The sequence below is a fragment of the Mytilus californianus genome, unplaced genomic scaffold (assembly GCF_021869535.1).
Source record: "Mytilus californianus isolate M0D057914Y unplaced genomic scaffold, xbMytCali1.0.p SCAF_1, whole genome shotgun sequence".
NCBI lineage: Eukaryota > Metazoa > Mollusca > Bivalvia > Mytilida > Mytilidae > Mytilus > Mytilus californianus.
The window spans coordinates 79,276,758-79,291,320 of NW_026262581.1; the positions used below are offsets into that span (position 1 = coordinate 79,276,758).

A 14,563-nucleotide genomic window follows, 5' to 3' on the forward strand; every position below is an offset into this window, starting at 1 on the left:
GGACAGACGGACAACGGTATACCATAATACGTCCCGTAAACGGGCGTATAAAAACTAATAATGTTTGAAAGACCAAGTTAGAGGTTGATGAGGTAATTTTTTTTTCTTCTAGCAACAATCAGATTTATATAAAAAGAACATAATTTCCTTATATTTTGGCAAAAAAAAAATAAAACATTTAATTTTACTTATAGAACTCAGAAGAGCAAAGTTTTAATTGGCAAATAGAATATAGGGTGCAAATTTCACTAGATGTGGGGAACCATTTTCCATTTAAAAACTTATGTTGAAAATTGAATTAGGAAGAAACTATCAAAGAAAAATCATGTGAAATAATTATACATTTACTTCCTTAAAATTTTTTTCACTGAAAAAATGAATGAATTAAACTTTAATTATAACACTGATACAGAGTTTCGATATATTGGTTTACAAAAATTAAAGTTTAAACTTCTATTTCATAATGTTCCAAGTATAAAATATCAACAATACTGATTGTTCTATGAATCATAATACATGTGTAGGAGAATAAAATTTATTTTAGAAAAATGGGAAATTCTGAAAATCAAACTCTTCATAAAAGCAGTGATGAATATAAAGCATTATAGAGAACACTGCAACAACACAAGAAAAATAGTATACTAAAGGTTAACTAGCAATCTGGTACAAAATCTAAAAGAAAAGAAAACATTAAAAGCTTTTAATACTTTGTGGTGCTTTGTGAGAAATAAAATCAATGAGACGTGTTTGATTAAATTTGTAATTATTAATTTGACACTGAAAATAAATATATCGTTGAGGTCAGTGAGTTGGAGGTATGATATTGAATAAATAACTTACTCTTAGAATGTCTTCCTCCTTTAGATTTATTGCTAGCAGTAGATTCTGACTTTTTCAGACCACCTGGGTTTGACTGTTTGCGAGACGAGGCACGAGACCCAGCTTTTAATCTTCCGACAGTTAATGTCACTTTGCCTAGTGATGTCTACAATACAGGAGAAATGTTCTGTTAAAATGTTGTCTAGTATAAACAAACACAAACTTATTTCTTTATTTTGAATTTGTATCACAATGTTAAAAAAATGCTATTGATACTTATACAAATCTATGACAGAATTTTATTTCAAATGGTAAGAAAACGACAGCTGATCCACATTGCATAAAAAATGTGTATTCACAAATAAAATTACCTTTAAAGCATGTTTCATTCACTATTACAAATTTCAGTCAATTTTCATTGCAGATTTAGCAGTCAACATTTCTCAACTTTGAGAGACTATTCGAATGTTCAACAGCTTGTACCAATACATAGTTATCTACCTTTAAGACAGCAGCTGCATATTCCTGAGTTGCATTTCGCATATCTTCACCGTTGACAGCCAATATCTGATCACCTTGCATCAGTCTACCATCAGATTCTGATACTCCACCTTTTACCTATAGCAAATCAGCATTAGGTCAAATTATAAAGAAGTCAAAAGTCATTTCTCTAAATTATTGAACATACAAAGCATTAATTTTTCAATATTTCTGATGAATTATTTACTTGCTTCATGTCAAACTAAACCTTGATATTTTATTCATGAATAATCAACATGTAGTATAAAATGAAGAAATTTGTGTATGATAAAAAAGAATGCACAAACCTTCAAAAGTTTAAAACAATAGATTGTATTTGTATGGGGATATCCATATTTACACAGTTGACCTCATTGTATCCACAAAAATTTCAATATAAAACCAATGGATCAAATAAAAAAAAAAAGAAGAATGTGTCTGAGGACATGAATGCCCCCGCTCAAGCTTCAAACAAACGAAAATGGGACGAACTGACGGACGGTCAAGGGTAACACTTAATGCCCTGTCGCCTATGGCGCAGGCATAAAAAAATCATGTTTTTAAATGGTAACTTAAATGATAACAGTCTCTGGTACCGGTTAGTCATATCACACCACCTGTAAACAGTCTGACAGGGACAGTTGATGATTTTACTTCTCAATGCATTAGTAATAATTTTTTTTTACTGTGATATTAATTTTTTATTGTGTTAATAGGATATGGCCTGGGATTGAACCTTAAGTTCCAGACACTGTATATAAATGAATTGACTGTTGTTTGATGTCAGCATATGAACATATTACTTACAATGTCTGATATATATACTCCAACATCATTACGTTTGCCAACTATACTAAGACCTAATCCACGGCCTTGTTTTTTATTGAGTTCTACTGTAAAAATATCATAAATGTCCTCTTCTTTGACTTGATTATCGTCACGGAAGACAAGAATTCCCACTGTAGCAGGAGTCTGACGTAGCACCTGTATTGCATAATCATGTGAAGCTTCTCGCAATTCCTCATTGTTCACCTACAACATAATATGTTAATTAATATATATGTATATACATGTTATATTACTTATAAAACATATCTAGTTTGTTATTTAAATTTTGTTTTTAAAGTCATTTTCTTTGATAATATAAGCAGTGGCTTAACTAAAAGAATAGATCAAGTCAAAGTATTAGAAAGGTCAATTAATTGTTTCTGTGAGTAAAGCAATGCAACTGCTACAAATAATGATAATAATTTTTTTTTCATTCAAATACAGATGAAATGTTAAAAGCTACTTTTTTATGGACAACAAATTTTGAATTTAACATTTCATTTGTCAGATATCACTTAATAAGATGGCTTCCACTTCTGAAAACAAAATCAAATGAATAATATATGACCATAAGGCACCATCAACTTTCTCCAAAGTAACAGTCTTAAATCTGCAATATTCTATTTAAACATTTATCAAATAGCTATCCTAAGCTGCTGACACGATTTTGAGCTACAAATTGGTCCGAGGACACAGTTATCGTCCTTTGATTTTTTTTTTGTCCACTAATATAGTCCCTAATGTGGACAGTGTATAACTTGCATACACTTTCCAAATTTATTTATTTTTATTTTTTACATGAAATATTTAGGGAGATAAAATTACATGTTAAAAAAAATCTGGGTGATGAATTTTTAGGTAAAGTAGTGATTTGGTCCAGTTAAAAAAGATAAAAAATTAGTATGTCTGAAGCTGTCAAACTGAATTATAGATCCCTGTAACATAGAATTGTCCATATTTTGAGTTAGAGCTGGTCGACTTTTCTATAATTTTGATATAATTTGTCCCAAAAGTTGTACATTACACTGTGAGATAGAGCAGGTGCGATTTATTCAATTTGAATTTATTGTCTAAAAGAAATGCACTACGAAATAACTGTGTTCTCGGGCCTAAGAGTTAAGTATTTGCATGAGCTTCTATTGATTTATGAGTATAATCTTTTTATAATTCATGGTAATCTTACCTCTAACACTTGATCACCAGCCCATAACCTCCCATCTCTGGAAGCTGCTCCATCTTCATAAACTTCATGTACAATTATAGCACCCTAGTAAAAAAAGAGTTAAAGGTAAAAATCTATCATTGTGCAATCAAATACGAAGTTATCACTAAAAACTGCAGTAAATTATTTGACATTTTTTTATCTTTAGTTTCGTCAATTCAATCCTTTAAAATTATATGAATAAATAAAAGTTCAATGCAAAATAAAAGTTGTGTAAATAAAGCTCCTAATTCCTGGTAGATAGAATGAATCCGTTAGCCTGGGATCCGGGCTCACTGTTAGAAAGTAGAGACAGGCAGAATACAATGACATGTATTTGTGAATTAGATGTTAGAACGATGTATTGTGGGATAGCATCATTTATTGACACATGGAGGGAAATATTTATATAGCCACGAAATGTTGAAAGTTATTTTAAAATTCATGTAAAATTCAATTTTCAATAAAAATATAGCAATAATAATCTAAACCTTACCGATTCAAATTGTGAATCAACAGTTAATTTACCATCAGATTTATATATTCCTTGTTATATATCATGTACAGACACAGTTATTCAGTCCTGTTCAGCACTAAAAAGTGGTCACATGGATTTTATTACGCCTGGTCTTAATGACACAAAGACTAGGTTGGTCCAGGATGCCACGTTACTTACTATATTTGTATATTTGATTAAATTTTGTTCATCTTAACACTTTGGTATAAAAATAAAGATGTGGTATGATGAAAATGACATTAAAAAAACAGTTGAATGAAACTTAATAATTTGAAATTATACAAACATACCAATAATGTATCATTGCCACCAACAATACTTAATCCCAACCCAGTCCTGCCTTTCTCTATTTCTATATAGGTCTCTCTTCCTGGAATGATGGGGCAGGTTTTAGGATCATTGGTTTCTGGTTGAGGACTTGTTTCTTCCATTGGATCTGTGGAAGTCTCTCCTAAAACACAAATATTCATCAATATCAATATACAAGGTATTATTTAATAAAAAAAAAAAAAAATAATAATATGACTTCTTTACAGTTGACGTCTATAATTATTTCATGATAAAAGGTAAAACACTTGATAAAAAAAATAGTCATTTATGGGCAATAACTATTAGCTCATTCCAACTAGTTTTTACAGTTTGTTCTTTGGTTGCAGATATTAAACAAACAACAATCCCTTTGTTTTGCAGTTACACCACTGTCCAAGGTTAGGGAAGGGGTTGAGCACTTACAGATATTTTAATTTGAACCCTGCCACATTCTTTATGTTCCTGTCCCAAGCCAGGAACTTGTAATTCAGTGTTTGTCATTGGTTGGTTGCTCTCTGCTAAGGTAGTTTTTCCTCAATTGCTTTAATATAAGTCATGGTGTTGGATTTGTTTTGAATTTTTTCCCATATTATCATCCTTAGCCCTTTCATACCTTACTATATGGTATGAGTTTTGCTTCTTGTTGAAGGCCATACTGTGACCTGTAGTTGTTCACAATCCTTGTCTTTTGGTCTTTGATGGATAGTTTTCATTGTAAACCATATCACATCTCTTGATTTTATATTCAAGATTTTAAACAACTTTTTGCGTGAAAGGCCAACTAAAATTAATTAGTAGATTTTCATCCAAATTTTTGAAAAAAATGGGGCGGGTGGGAGGATTTTATTTTTTAATTTTTATTTCCTGTGAAACACTTTTGTGACGTGTTCGTCATATTCCAGTCTGATTAAAACCAGCCCCACTATCCATTTGCCTTTGTAGATAGTGGGGACTGGTTTCAATCAGACTGTTCATATGCAAGGGTAATATTAAGCTATATCATGTTCATGTATATATATGTATTTATTAAAGTTGAGCATACACGTGTTTTCTATTATGTAAACAATCACACGTGATTGTGTGTCCGCATAGTGGTCATCTATTGGTGTTTATATTGGATAAACAGGTTTGTGTTTTAAATATATGATATTTCGGATTGGTCAATATTTGTTGCTTTGCGTAAATATATTGAGTATGATATTTGTTATGTAAATAGCACGGGATTTTTAAAGCGCGAATAGTTGTCTTGTTTAAGTAATTTAAGATATATGGTCATTCGAAGCTCGTATACCGTTCAGTAAGGCAGCTAAGTTTAGGTTAAGATATGTCGGAACCAGTACTCGATCTGAATGAAGAAGATTTGTTAAGGGATCCCTTACATGGTCAGCCCGAACGTCTTAACGCTTCCAATTCACAAGCTAATCAACAAAACCGTGACTTAGTAGACACTTTTGGGCTTTTTAAAGACTATTTGGATAAGAAACTTGTTGATTTAAAGTCCGACATTCTGTCAGAACAAGACTATTTATCCAAGAAATACAGAGATGAGGCTAATATTAAGTTCAAATCAGAAGGGATTCGGATTCAGTTTCGTTTTAATGAGAACATTATGGATGGTCTTAACAAAATCCACAAGGATCTTGTATCTGTTGCTTCCCCCCTTTCTTCTATTACTGGTGATTTGGTGGGTAAACTTAAAGAAAGGAACAAACTCATCAGGATCGCTGATAACTCCATTGGGGGATGGGTTACGGTTAGAGAATATGAAAGTAACGATATCGCCGAAAATGATGAGGACGAGAAAAAGATTCGCCAGGCCGAGACTAGAGCACTCAACTTCAAGTCAGCCACAGCTTCTGCACCCAGTTACCAGCCATCCAAACAGCAAGGATACAGTTACTGTTAATGATAAGTATCTAGATATAAGTTTGTTATCTTCTAGCTATGAATGCAATAACGACGAACTTGACGAATTTATGTCACAAGTTCAATTTCTTGAAAAATTAGATTTTTCTGCTAGTCATAACTTTAAAGGTGTTAAAGGCAGGCTTGCAAAACATTACGATTTTTGGGTTAAGATTGGAGCTAGTGATTTTGTTTTAGATACAACTAAAAACGGTTATGTAATCCCATTTTTAGTGCCTCCCCCTAGTATGCACATGAAAAACAATAAATCTGCTGTTTCTAACTCAGAATTTGTGGATAAAGCCGTTTTAGAATTAGTTGATTCTGGATGTGCATATGAAATTCCCTTTACGCCTTATATTGTTAATCCTTTATCAGTAGCCACCAATAAGTCCGGAAAAAAGAGGTTAATATTGGATCTTTCAATATTAAATAAATCCGTCAAAAAAGAGAGATTTAAATTTGAAGACTGGAAAACAGCTATTCAATTTTACAAAAGAGGTTCTTATCTGTTTAAGTTCGATTTAAAGTCTGGTTATCATCATTACGACATTCGTCCTCAGCAACAAACTTTTCTTGGTTTTTCCTGGAATAACAAGTATTACTGTTTTTCAGTATAAGTTTTTGGTCTAGCTTCTAGCCCTTACTTGTTTACCAAATGTTTGAGATCTATGGTCAAATATTGGAGACAAAATTCGATTGTTATTGTTTTGTTTGCATCGTGCAAAGATTGAGCTGGGATAAATTATTACAAATAGTTTATCCAGCTGAGATTTTGAATGAGCTTAAGTTCTGGAAATCTAATGTGCTTACTTTGAATAAAAAGAAATTGGCTATGTACAGCCCTTCTTCGATAGTAATTTTTTCAGATGCTAGTAATGTAGCCTGTGGGGCTTATACTGTAGAATTAGAAATAAGATTTTTCACAAAATGTGGAACGAATTAGAAAGATGCAAAACCTCCACCTGGAGAGAGATGAGAGCAATCGAACAGGCACTATTGTCGTTTAGTACTCTATTTATGGGCAAAAGTTTAAAATGGTTTACTGATAACCAAAACTGTGTACGTATAGTACAAGCTGGAAGCATGAAGGAAGATTTACAAAATCTTGCCTATTCTATATTTTGTATTTTTAAAGAGCACAATATATTCATTAAATTACAATGGATTCCCCGCACATTGAATTCAAAGCCAGATTACATTAGCAAAATGAGTGATCATGAGGATTGGCAAATTTCAAATGAATTTTTTGAATTTTTAGAAAGTTTATGGGGACCTTTTACTGTTGACAGGTTTGCTAGCGTGATGAATAACAAGACAAAAAGGTTTAACCCACTTTTCTGGAATCCGACCGCAGAAGCTGTAGATGCATTTACACAAAATTGGCATGGAGAAAATAATTGGCTTGTCCCCCCTATTTATTCAGTTATACGCACAATTAAACATCTGATTTACTGTAATGCTAAAGGGTCTTTGATTGTCCCACGATGGGTGTCTGCGCCATTCTGGTCATATATTTTTAATAAAAACTTGACTTACAAAGCTTATGTTAAAGATGTGCTAGAATTTAAAGATACGAATAGAATCTATTCAAAAGGAAGTAGTCCGAAGTGTATCTTTGGAACTGAAAATTTTTTATCAACTGTTCTCGCAGTTAGACTAGACGCTAGTCTGTGATTTTTCACATGGTCCTGATATCAATTTCGGTATTGCAGAGGCATGGTGATGAGATTTTACGTTGTACATATTACTCAGTTGAGAATGTAAAAGATGAAGGATTTTTAGCGACATGGCCCTAGTATCATATGTTGTAGTATGATATTGTAGTAGGCACGGTTGATTGTTTAATGTCATATGCATTTTATTATAATAATTTATATGAATACTTGTTTAATTTTCCTTTATTGGGTAACACATTTTTCAGATGTTTTCAAAACCGGAGGATGGATTGATATTAGTTCTTTTCGTCAGTCACAATCTCCATCCATGCAGCTCCTTGTAGACCAGATACCTTCCTTTTGTTTGTCATCTAGAGCACCCAACACTCAACGACAGTATAGATATGTTTTCAACGCTTTTTGTAAGTGGTGTTTATCTATTAATATTTCAAACACGTTACCTACTTCAGTTATTTCTGTCGCATCGTATTTAGTTTATTTGACTAATATTGGTAAATCTACTAGCAGCATAAATGAAGCTTTTTATGCTATAAGTTGGGCTCATAGATTAGCCCGAGTTGAAAATCCGTGTAAATCGGATTTGGTTATTTCTGTGAAGGAAGGATCTTTGAGATCTGTTGGACACATTGTGGTTAAGAAAGAACCTATAACACCAGAAATTTTGTATCAAATTGTTATGCTTTATGGTAACGATAGATCTAATCTTAAAGATGTTAGAATAGCATGTATGTGCCTTATAAGTTTTGCTGGATTTTTGAGGTATTCAGAATTAGCAAATCTGACAAGAAATAATATTGTTTTTCATGATTCGTACATAGTTTTTACTGATAGAGAGTAGTAAAACTGATATTTACCGGGAGGGTAGAGATGTACTCATTTCAAAAACAGACAAAATTACATGTCCCGTTAAAATGTTGATGAAATATTTAGATTTAGCAAACATCAAGTCAGACAGTAATGATTTGATTTTTCGTCCTTTATCTTTTTGTAAATCTGTAAATGGTTACAAATTAAGAAATGGGAAGCTTTCTTATACTACTGCAAGAGAAATTCTGTTATCTACTTTAACATCTATTGGATTAGACAAAAAGTATTTTGGTTTGCATAGTTTGAGGTCTGGCGGCGCCACTGCTGCTGCAAATGCGCATGTGGAAGATCGAATCTTCAAAAAACATGGTCGCTGGAAATCAGACCAGGCTAAGGACGGATATGTCAAAGAGAACATCAGTGAACGTCTGACAGTAACTAAAAATTTAGGAATTTTAAAAACACACATTTGCGCCTCTCAGCACATGCTGGCGAGCTATTCCTATGTAACAAGTGTTTGTTTTTATTTTATATATACTTTATACGGTTTGAGGTGACGAATTAGAATATAAATGTATTTATTAAAGTTGAGCATACACGTGTTTTCTATTATGTAAACAATCACACGTGATTGTGTGTCCGCATAGTGGTCATCTATTGGTGTTTATATTGGATAAACAGGTTTGTGTTTTAAATATATGATATTTCGGATTGGTCAATATTTGTCGCGTTGCGTAAATATATTGAGTATGATATTTGTTATGTAAATAGCACGGGATTTTTAAAGCGCGAATAGTTGTCTTGTTTAAGTAATTTAAGATATATGGTCATTCGAAGCTCGTATACCATTCAGTAAGGCAGCTTGGTTTAGGTTAAGACCCCTCTCCTCCCCCCCCGTTTTTATATATTTTATAAATACTTTATATGCGTTTGAGGTGACGAATTAGAATATAAAAGGAATTCTACATAATTTTTCAAATTCTTATTAAATATTTCTGATTGGCAACCACTGTTCTACATGTAATTGCCGCAATAGAAACCTATTTTTGGTAAATAGCAAAAAGGTGGAGAAATGCTATCTTTTAGACTACATCAAATTTATTTATGGTTTGTAGTGCCCATTACAAGTATTATGAGTACAGAGTAAATGAAAACTCAATCTGTGTTGAAAATACTAGAGTTAATGATTTTAAGATTCTTATGCAGTCGTCCAAAAAATACAATGTAAAACATGAACTTAACAAAAAAGAAGAAGTTGTTTAATGACTCTATTGAGGGGTTTGAGACATAGGGTGTTTGCTGTTATTCCACAAAAAACGACAGCCTTGGGGGTAAATCTAAGGGCTTACTATAATACATTTTGTACGTTCAGCGATTTTTTGTACTCAATATATGGTCATAGATCGCACAAGTTCATGCTTGTGTCAATTTCTTTATTCCAGTCATATTTTTTTTGTAGTAATGTGTCCCATGATTCTTGCGCTTTGGATATCATTTACAGTCCAAATTTACTAACACAAAGTCATTGTATAAATAAAAAAATCCACGGTTTTCTAATCATTGAAATTTGTGACATACCGCGATTTGTGTTCTTGGACACCGCTATTATCGGAAGATAATGTTGTCATCATAGAGCAGCAGAATTTTTCGACTTCATCATTTTGGTTAAATTACTCGAAGAAATACGAAAAACCAAAATTTGCTACAGGAAGTTTTACATGAAACGAAATTATCGGTGGTTACCGGTAACGGAAATGAAAAAAAAAACGGAAATCATAAATTTTTGAAAATAAAAAAAATCAGGGCGGGACGATTTCAGAGGGACGGGCGGGGATGAAAATCTATCAATTAATTTTAATTGGCCTAACCCTTAAGTTCTAGTTTTTGCCATGAGGGCCATGTTAGTTGGTCGGCAAAAAAACATAACAAACTATATACAAGATATCCCAAGGATCATTCAGACCAAGTTTGTTTGAAATTGGTCCATTGCTTTCAGCAATTTTTAAAAAGGTTAATGTCATCGGACCACAAAGATCAACACCCTAGTGATTTCAATAGTTCATATTGCCCTGCCATAATAAGCCAGGTGAGTAATAAATATTCTCTTTTGGTTTTGGAAAATATTGTTAACTCCATGTAAAAAGTCAATATATTTCTTAATACTTAAATTACTTCTACACTGGATTTCTTATCAATTTTGTTTGTAAGCTTCAATCCCCCCCTCCCCTTGCCCCCTAAAAAAAACTAGGTTTTTAATCTTGGCAAAAATCCTTGTACTTTCAGCATTGTAAAGTATGTTTGATTACACGTTTAATAAAAATACACTTTACCTGTAATACTGTCCAACTGAAAGACTGGAGGTGGGTGTGAACTAGTTCCGCTGTTATTTATTGTGTCTACTCCACATTTTCTAACTTTTAATCGGACTGTTCCCTGACTATTTCTTAAAATTTCTATTGCCTAAGAATTTAAAATGAAGCAGTTAAAACTATAACAAAAACTAAAAATTATGAAAGCTGCATCAACTCTCTAAAATTATTAGTGAAAAACATACACTGCATACCACAGTCAAAAATATTCAATATTGCACTAATAAAATAAACAATGCATTCTTTATTGTTTACATTTTAATGATGTATGACAGATTCTTCATGAACTGGCATTGTCATGTTGATAATGAACTTTGAAATTTATCAGTGTCATTATCAAATATATATATACTGTGTTTAAAATAGTCTGTGCATTGGCATGATTTTGCCCCTATGTTTTTTTCATAATTTTTGGAATGAAGAACGTCTTTATTAAAATAAATTAAGAGATAATACAAAGTTTGATAGAACATGATTTATTTATCAGTTGTAATTGGCTATTTTTAGCTTTCAGCATCTGCCAATACTCATAGATTGGTACTTTGTGTCTTTTGTCTTAATGTTGGTTGTTTTTTGTGTTTCTAATGAGTCAAGCCATTTCCAACTGATTTTTACAATTTTTTCTTATGTTGTACTGTTACACCACTGTCCAAAGTTTGGGTAGGGTTGAGTACTCAAAAACATGTTTAATCCTGCCATATTCCATATGTGTCTGTCCCAAGTCAGGAGTCTGTAATTCAGTGGTTTGTCATTGGTTGCTGTCCATCTTATTTATTTTTTATTTATTGTTTTGTTATTAATTAAGCTGTGTTTTTTTCTGTTTGAATTGTTTCTCATTTTGTCATGTCAGAGCCCTTTATAGCTGACTACAGGGTATAGGTTTTGCTTATTGTTGAGGTCAGTATGGTGACCTATAGTAGTTTTTATCTGATTCATTTGGACTCTGCTGGATAGTTGTCTCATTGCCAATCATACCACAACTCCTTATTTTATTTTTACTTCCAATCAATTTCGGTTAAATGGTAAGAATATTCTTAGACTCATAATCTTTTTTTGATTAATACTAAAAAAAAAGTTAAAATCTATTAAAAAATTGAAGTTTTAAGCAATCTTTTAGCCATTTTTAAAATTAGTTATTGAAAATTTAATGACCTTTTTGTTGTCGGTTGAAATCCTACAAAAAGTTCCTAGACTAGGGCAATTAAAAAAACTTGCATATGATGTAGGCACTTGTCCATGATTGAAAAATATAAAGGGACAACTAGATGTTTACGTTGGTTAACTTGTGTAGTAGGAGTTGTCTTATTCATTTATGTAAGTCCACATCTGCTAATATTCTTAACCCCACACCTGCTTTTGTTCCAACAAAACTGTGGCAGACAAGATAACATTGTCCTCACTACACTAATTCAACTGACTTCTAAGTAGAACACCATAAGATTTAAAACATGTGCCAATCCTTTAAAGTTGCTGAGCTGATTATATTTGTTTATATCTTATTTCACTTCAAACATAACAGCATCAAGTTAGGAGGTTATTATCAACTAGATAGCTCATTTTAAATTTTTTTCACGAATAAAAAATCATGTTGTCACTGTTCATCATTTATAAACAACTGAAAGTCAAGCACTTATAACAAAACTGTACAAAAAATAACCAAATTTGGAGTAAATTAATATTTTTTTTACTTTTAAAATTGCAAGTGATTTTTAATATCTTTTGGATCTTGATGTCAGCAATTGCTTGTAGATCAGATATTAAAATTTACAAAAAAATCAGTATTTTTCCTCATAACTGCATTCTAATTTTGCCAGAAAATAAAGGACCAGAGGATTGGTAACAGCAACAATATAGTTTCATACAATAAACATATTTAGGTACTATTAAAGTTTGAACTTTTTTTTCCTTTAAATTGAATATGAAGAATTTTTAACTAAAACATATCAGGAGGACCTAATAACACAGCTTTCTGCTCCACACCCTATAGTCTTTTAAAAACTTAAATACCTTGTCATAATGCACATCACTGAGCTGTTTATCACCAACTTCTAATATCTGGTCACCTACACTTAACTGACCATCCTGCAATGGATTAAAACAGTCATTCGATTCACCATTTTAGAATCTAATGCATTATCCGTAATATCTCACAAAACCTTCGCAGAAAACATTGTGGCAAGCCAGCAATGTCCTCAATTATCAATGGTGCAATATTATTTACATTTTGGTGTATGAAAAATGAAGTTACCCACAATTCCTTAGATTTTGAAACCGCTAATAACCGATTCTCATTTCATCTTAGTACTACAACTGAACTGGGTTTCGTGCATGTTCTCAACTATTTAAATATTAGGACAGTATGATAAAGGTGTACGGTTTGAATTGTTCCCATTCTGTAAGACAAGGATAATTTTTCCTCAGAGATGCATAATACAATCTTAACATTTTGTGGATTTAAGAGACAAGTGAATTGTAAGAAGCTATTTTTTCTACTAAAACATTTTGTGGTCTAATAGTGAATTGAATAAAGTTATTTTCAGAAGTCACTATGACTAAAACTTTTTGGGGTCTAAAACAGAGATAACAATATATAAGATTAACTCTGTCTGTTTTTAAACATTATCAATCAAGTTCTCATGGACATCATTTTAAATAATATCTACAATCAAGAAATTTTTATGAGATGTATCAAATATTAACAAAACACAAAATGAAAGATTGCTGTTGATGAAATTCTGTGCATCTAAGATCATTTGACATTTCAATGGACAAAAAATTGTGTGGGTGCTACTTTTATCTAATATGGATAAAAGTGTAAATACAAAAGCATGTTGGGTTTTATTATCAAAGAACATCAGATTGTTTTGATATGAATATATTTTTATTAACATCTGTATTAACTATATTGGTATCAAAATTATCTATTTCTTTCAGGAAGGCTATACTCAAATGTCATCAAATCGTTAAAATAAAAATTGATTCTTTACTCCCTTACGAACTGGGACATCCCATAGTGTCTAACATTAGCCTAAAACAAAATATTTTTCGTTAAAGAATAAAATTTCCATTTACCTGAGAGTTTTACAGCCATTTAGAAAGATTTAAATGGACCCCCCATTTCATGACTTTATTCAGCTAAGTAATGATAACAATTTACCATATGTGACCAAAATAATTAATTGGCATTTAAATACCAGAGTTATTATGATAAGCGACATGTTTTATCTATAAATGGAAAGTGTTATTTTAAACAGTTATTAAATATATTAAATATCATATCAGCTTATTAGGGGGGTTTCAGATAACAAGAGGAAACCAAATAGGGGTAACTAAAACTAACAGCAGGAGGTTTATGTAACATACCATAATTATACAATTAAGAATTTGGCTTACATCTATACACACAGCCAGTAACCACCCACTTAGTGATGCCCGATTTGGATATAATTGTGGTTTCCTGTAAGCTTGGAGATTATATATGATATTACAGCCGAGTTTGTAGTAATCCGTAATGGATAACTGTTATGATTTTAAAAGGGGTAATAATCAATTGTTCCTATTCCTACCATATTACAACCGTGACGTATCGTCTAAGTAGCAAATTTTTAAT

General features: G+C 31.8%; 1 protein-coding gene across 8 annotated transcripts in view; it reads right to left on the minus strand.

Moving 5' to 3' along the window:
- The window catches only part of LOC127707937 (multiple PDZ domain protein-like), a 189,105-nt gene that overhangs the window by 12,207 nt on the left and 162,335 nt on the right, over nt 1-14,563 (minus strand). For all 8 annotated transcript variants that reach the window (XM_052212723.1, XM_052212752.1, XM_052212715.1 and 5 more), the window contains 7 exons: nt 12,961-13,035; nt 10,915-11,044; nt 4,175-4,335; nt 3,350-3,433; nt 2,146-2,370; nt 1,321-1,437; nt 841-985 (listed from right to left, as the gene is read on the minus strand). In XM_052212723.1, coding sequence (XP_052068683.1) covers nt 841-985; nt 1,321-1,437; nt 2,146-2,370; nt 3,350-3,433; nt 4,175-4,335; nt 10,915-11,044; nt 12,961-13,035 — 937 coding nt within the window. The remainder of the gene's footprint in view (nt 1-840; nt 986-1,320; nt 1,438-2,145; nt 2,371-3,349; nt 3,434-4,174; nt 4,336-10,914; nt 11,045-12,960; nt 13,036-14,563) is intronic.